Genomic DNA, 6,430 nt, shown 5'->3' with positions numbered 1-6,430 from the left:
GGAAACTCTCTCTCTCACATCCATTAGCCACACATGTTAATATAGCTGATGGAAACTCTCTCTCTCACATCCATCAAGCCACACATGTTGATATAGCTGGATGGAAACTCTCTCTCTCTCTCTCTCTCTCTCTCTCTCTCTCACACACATCCATCAAGCCACACATGTTAGTATAGCTGGATGGAAACTCTCTCTCTCTCTCTCTCTCTCTCTCTCTCTCTCTCACATCCATCAAGCCACACATGTTAATATAGCTGATGGAAACTCTCTCTCTCACATCCATCAAGCCACACATGTTAATATAGCTGGATGGAAACTCTCTCTCTCACATCCATTAGCCACACATGTTAATATAGCTGATGGAAACTCTCTCTCTCACATCCATCAAGCCACACATGTTGATATAGCTGGATGGAAACTCTCTCTCTCTCTCTCTCTCTCTCTCTCTCTCTCTCACACATCCATCAAGCCACACATGTTAGTATAGCTGGATGGAAACTCTCTCTCTCTCTCTCTCTCTCTCTCTCTCTCTCTCTCTCTCTCTCACATCCATCAAGCCACACATGTTAGTATAGCTGGATGGAAACTCTCTCTCTCTCTCTCTCTCACATCCATCAAGCCACACATGTTAGTATAGCTGGATGGAAAGCATTATTATTATTATACAACGAAAAAAATTTTTAATCTGTTACAATGAAAGTGATCTAAGTAAATCCAAACATGAGCTACCACAAAGATGTAGAGAACAGAGAAACACGTGCAGACGCAGCACCTGAATTCAATGTGCTTACATCTGTAAAGAGGACGTGAACACACAATTCAATGTGCTTACATCTGTAAAGAGGACATGAACACACAATTCCAAACAATCTAAACTGACAAAAAGCTCATCTAACATGTTTTTCAGGTGACTTAAGACAACGTTTTGCTCAATCACCTACTTTGTCTTTATGTGTGTGTGTGTGTGTGTAGGCTAGCCTTTGTGCCGAATAGGGACGCATCCTAGCATGTGAGCTTTCCCCTTGCCAGTACATAGCCTCTCCTTCACCAAGATTCCTGCCAGGCCTCCCCGTGGCCACACATGGTAACTGGGGTCTTGTGGCCCCAGGCTAACTTGGCAGGGGATCTCGGAGCAGCAGTGGGCCCCAGGGATATGGTGTGCAGGCCCACCCTGGTGGACATGCCCTGGCACCTATCAACATCTGCCCCACTGCCTTGTGGGTGAGTGTGGGGAGACATAAGGCTAGGGGAGCTTTCCCCAACAGAAAAGCAAGCTGTGGCGGCACGCTTCAAGGCGGTTTCTGAAAAACTGGATTTTCGGCAGCCTCCTGGAGTTGCCAGTCATCTAGGGATCCCCCTTGCCCTCGGGACCATCTCTTCTACAATCAAGTCATGTGGCGTTGGGAGAAGCGCACCCCCCATGCCACTTTAAAAACCATCTCTGCCCACGTATCTTCTTCTGCTACCTGAGTCCCCAACCTCACAAAGTCTGGCGGCGATGGAGTATCCAGTGACGGGAGCAGGTCTGAATGAGCTGGGAGCTCTTAGTTGGAACTCTGCATGCCAGCGGCACAGGGCAACGGTCGATAGCAGCTGGGATTGAGTGGCAGCCGTTTCTGGTAGACCCCTGTGCATCTGAGCAGCCCTATTTAGGGACCGCACTGCTCACCCCATTTGGGGAACGGCCTAGAAAAGGTAGCCCAAAAATTGCCCACTCAACACTGTGCCTGGGCAGGAAACCGCACCTGCTGGGCCATTCCACTATGCGGTCGAAAAACACACACTATACCACTAAGAATTGCAGCATGAAACATAAGAACGCTCCTGGATGTCAGCCATGGTACAGACAGACCTCAACAGAGAACAGCACTTATTGCCAGCAAGCTGAAGCGCCATTGTATGGATGTGACGGCACTCAGTCAGACCAGGCTCCTTGAAGGGGGCTCACTCAACGAAGTAGGAGAGGGCTATCCATTCTGTTGGAAAGGATACCCCCTAGGAGGTCAACACATCCATGGAGTTGGTTTTGCAATCAAGAACAGTCTCTTACCCAAACTCGAAGAAACACCAGTGAGCATTAGTGAACGGCTGATGACTCTCTGCATACCTCTCGCAAAATGCTGATACATCACCTTGATAAGTGCCTACGCTCCAACTTTACCATCCCATGATGAAGAGGAAGAACGCTTCTACCAGGCCCTCAATGATATACTCATCAACATCCCAAGGAGCGACAAAGTCATTTTGCTTGGTGATTTTAATGCACGAGTTGAGAAGAATATGCAAAATTGGAATGGAGTGATCGGCGCCCATGACATTGGAAAAGTCAACCCCAATGGCGTAAGACTTCTTAGTCTGTGCTCGGAACATGACCTCACCATCACAAACACCATTTTCCAACAAAAGAATAAATACAAGGCATCCTGGATGCATACCAGATCCAAACACTGGCGCCTGCTTGATTATGTTATCGTGAGGAGGGCTGATCTTAAAGATGTGCTCCTTACAAGAGCTATGCGAGGAGCAGACTGCTGGACAGACCACCGCATGATCCTGACAAAAGTCAGAGTACACGTCCGACCCTTGAGACGCCAAGTTGGGCCAAAAAAGAAACCACCCCACTGCGCCAGACTCTCTAACAGCGACACCCAAAACACCTTCCATTGTTCTCTAGCCGACAACTTAGTTGACATTGAACAGCTGATTAACTCAGTCTGGGATGGATGAGAAGTGGACCTCTCTGAGCACAAACCTCTTTGACAATGCAGCCCAATCCATTGGCTTCAAACCAAGAAACATCAGGACTGGTTTGATGACAATACCGGAACGATCTGCACCCTCCTGGACACCATGGATAAGGCACACAGAGCCGCCCTCACCAACCCACTATCCCAACCTCTCAAGAAAAAATGGCAAGACCTCCGCTCTGAGGCCCAAGCAACTCTGTGGAATCTGCAAAATGAGTGGTGGATTTTTAAAACCAATGAAATCCAGGCTCATGCAAACAGGAATGACATGCATGGCCATCTATGGCCCCAGAAACTGCAGCCTAGCACCCGTTAGGTCTGCTGATGGAACAACTCTCATCAAGGATCAGGCCCTGTTAGTGGAGCGGTGGGCCGAGCATTTTAACACCCTGCTCAACCAGCCCACCCCAGCGGACTCAACTGTACTGGCAGAGCTCCCTGAACAGCCTACCTTGCAAGACCTAGACCTCCCATCTTTCAAAGAAATCCTACATGCAGTCAAGACCCTGAAAAACAACAAAAACCCTGGACCTGATAACGTTCCAGCTGAAATCCTCAAGGAAGGAGGCTACCTCTGTACGAGGACACTGTATCTCTATATCCTTGAGGTATGGAGTCGCGAGTGTGTCCCCCAACAGTGGAAAGATGCCAACATTGTGACCATTTATAAAAACAAAGGAGACAAATCCATCTGCTCCAACAGTAGGGGTATTTCACTACTGGCCATTGCTGGAAACGTCCTAGCCAAGATCATGCGTCGCAGACTAACACTTGCAATAGCCGAACGGGTCATACCAAAGTCACAATGCAGCTTCCGAAAGGATAGAGGGACCGTTGACATGATCTTTGTCACATGTCAGCTCCAGGAGAAATGCCGAGAACAGCACAAGGATCTATACATAGCATTCATAGACCTCTCAAAGGCATTTGATACAGTTAATCAGGCCCTGTTGTGGCAAGTCCTGAAGAAATTTGGATGTCCACCCAAGTTTCTCACCATCCTTGAACAGTTTCGCTCAGGAATGATGGGCCGAGTGGCAGTGGAGAACTACAGTTCTGAGCCCTTTGGTGTGCAGACTGGAGTCAGACAAGGTTGTGTGCTAGCCCCAGTCCTGTTGAATATCTTCTTAGTCTCTGTTACAACACTGTTACGAAGGAGGATGGAGAAGCAGGCTGGAGTCACCACTGACTTCAGGCTCGATGGTAACCTATTCAACATCAGGAGGTTTCAGGCAACCACCAAGTTGACCTCTGAGAACATTATTGAGTTACAGTATGCCGACGGTTGTGCCCTGGTAGCCCACACACCAGAAGTCCTACAAAACACTCTGTCGGCAGTTGTAACTGCATACAGGAGAATAGGACTGATTATCAACACCCACAAGACAGAGGTAATCTGTCAGATGACTGTCGGCTTCCCAAGCCACTCAACAACCTTCACAGCAGAAGGGCAACAACTGGTCCCTGTTCCTGCCTTCAAATATTTGGGAAGCATGCTATCTGACACCTGCACAATGGACAATAAGATTCAGCACCGCCTCAAACAAGCCTCAACATCTTTTGGTCGTCTAAGGAGAAGGGTTTTCCAAAACAGCAACCTCAGTCTCCACACCAAGGTGCTTGTTTACAGAGCAGTGTGTATCTCCACACTACTCTATGGATGTGAGGCATGGACCATCTACAGCACCATCTCAGAAGCCTGGAGGGCTTCCACATGAGATGTCTCCAGAGGATCCTCGGCATTACTTGGGAGGACAGAGAGCCACACACAGAGGTGTTGGAGCGGGCAGGCAGCTGCAGCGTGGAGTCTACCCTAAACCACCATCAACTCAGGTGGCTTGGGCATGTTATTCGCATGCCCAGCGAACAACTCCCACGTAAAGTCCTCTACGGCCAACTACACCTTGGCCAATGCACTGCTGGTGGGGAGAAGAAGCGGTTCAAAGACCACACTGAAAAGATGCCAGATCAACCCCTCTTCTTTGGAGGAACTTGCCTCCTGCCGCATCACCTGGCGCTCTCAATTCTCAGAGTGAGTGAAGTATATGGAAAACCAGCGCACACAACACTGTGTAGCAAAACATGTGAAGAGACATGCTCGCAAAGCTACTCCCCCCCCCCCCAGCACCACTTTTACATGCCCAATATGCAACCACAACTGTGCATCCAGGATTGGACTACTCAGCCACCAAAGGACTGACAAATAGAAGAAAATGGTCATCATCGGACACGATGGACAACCAGCAAGCAAGTGTGTGTGTGTGTGTGTGTGTGTGTGTGTGTGTGTGTGTGTGTGTGTGTAGGGGGTGAGGGGTACTCACTTGTGGCTGTTAACAAGGGTGGGCTGAGGTGGAGAGTGCCGTGATGGAAGGATATCATAATCATCACTGACTTGACCATTGGAGAGGGCCTGCGCGCGCGCACACGCGCACACACACGCACACACACACACACACACACACACACACACACACACACACACACACACACACACACACACACATAAAACAGAGAGAAAAGAAAAGCACATGGAAGCATTAGTGAGAGAGCTGGTGTCAGTTTCATTCGATAAATGGAAGCGACAGCTGTGATGATAATAATATTCATAATATTGTGATAATAATATTCATAATATTGTGGTAATAATATTCATAATATTGTGATGATAATATTCATAATATTGTGCATCCAGGAGCACTACGGCGTTCCTCAGTAACGTCCGCCAGGGAAGAGGAGGACAGGAGAGTCTATGTAAGTCAGTAAACCACAGGGAGGCGGATTTCCATGCGATGGCATTCAGACTGTATTCCTCTGTATTTGATTCATTTTAAGTAAAAGCTGCAGCATCCATCACCACAGCTAACGTGTTGGTGTGAAGAGCTGCAGCATCCATCACCACAGCTAACGTGTTGGTGTGAAGAGCTGCAGCATCCATCACCACAGCTAACGTGTTGGTGTGAAGAGCTGGAGCATCCACCACCACAGCTAACGTGTTGGTGTGAAGAGCTGGAGCATCCATCACCACAGCTAACGTGTTGGTGTGAAGAACTGCAGCATCCATCACCACAGCTAACGTGTTGGTGTGAAGAGCTGGAGCATCCATCACCACAGCTAACGTGTTGGTGTGAAGAGCTGGAGCATCCATCACCACAGCTAACGTGTTGGTGTGAAGAGCTGCAGCATCCATCACCACAGCTAACGTGTTGGTGTGAAGAGCTGGAGCATCCACCACCACAGCTAACGTGTTGGTGTGAAGAGCTGGAGCATCCATCACCACAGCTAACGTGTTGGTGTGAAGAACTGCAGCATCCATCACCACAGCTAACGTGTTGGTGTGAAGAGCTGGAGCATCCATCACCACAGCTAACGTGTTGGTGTGAAGAACTGCAGCATCCATCACCACAGCTAACGTGTTGGTGTGATGAGCTGCAGCATCCACCACCACAGCTAACGTGTTGGTGTGAAGAGCTGGAGCATCCATCACCACAGCTAACGTGTTGGTGTGAAGAGCTGCAGCATCCACCACCACAGCTAACGTGTTGGTGTGAAGAGCTGGAGCATCCATCACCACAGCTAACGTGTTGGTGTGAAGAACTGCAGCATCCATCACCACAGCTAACGTGTTGGTGTGAAGAGCTGGAGCATCCATCACCACAGCTAACGTGTTGGTGTGAAGAACTGCA

General features: G+C 48.8%; 1 protein-coding gene across 1 annotated transcript in view; it reads right to left on the bottom strand.

The window, feature by feature from the left end:
* Positions 1-6,430, bottom strand: part of cblb (Cbl proto-oncogene B, E3 ubiquitin protein ligase) — a 182,187-nt gene that overhangs the window by 15,638 nt on the left and 160,119 nt on the right. The window contains exons 13-14 of the mRNA XM_056285166.1: positions 5,069-5,157; positions 730-793 (exon numbers count right to left, since the gene is read on the bottom strand). Of these exons, the coding sequence (XP_056141141.1) occupies positions 730-793; positions 5,069-5,157 (153 nt within the window). The remainder of the gene's footprint in view (positions 1-729; positions 794-5,068; positions 5,158-6,430) is intronic.

The sequence above is a fragment of the Lampris incognitus genome, chromosome 8 (genome assembly GCF_029633865.1).
Source record: "Lampris incognitus isolate fLamInc1 chromosome 8, fLamInc1.hap2, whole genome shotgun sequence".
In the NCBI taxonomy this organism is placed as follows: domain Eukaryota; kingdom Metazoa; phylum Chordata; class Actinopteri; order Lampriformes; family Lampridae; genus Lampris; species Lampris incognitus.
The sequence above is the reverse complement of the archived record's forward strand: the minus strand, read 5'-3'. Positions and strand labels throughout refer to the sequence as shown.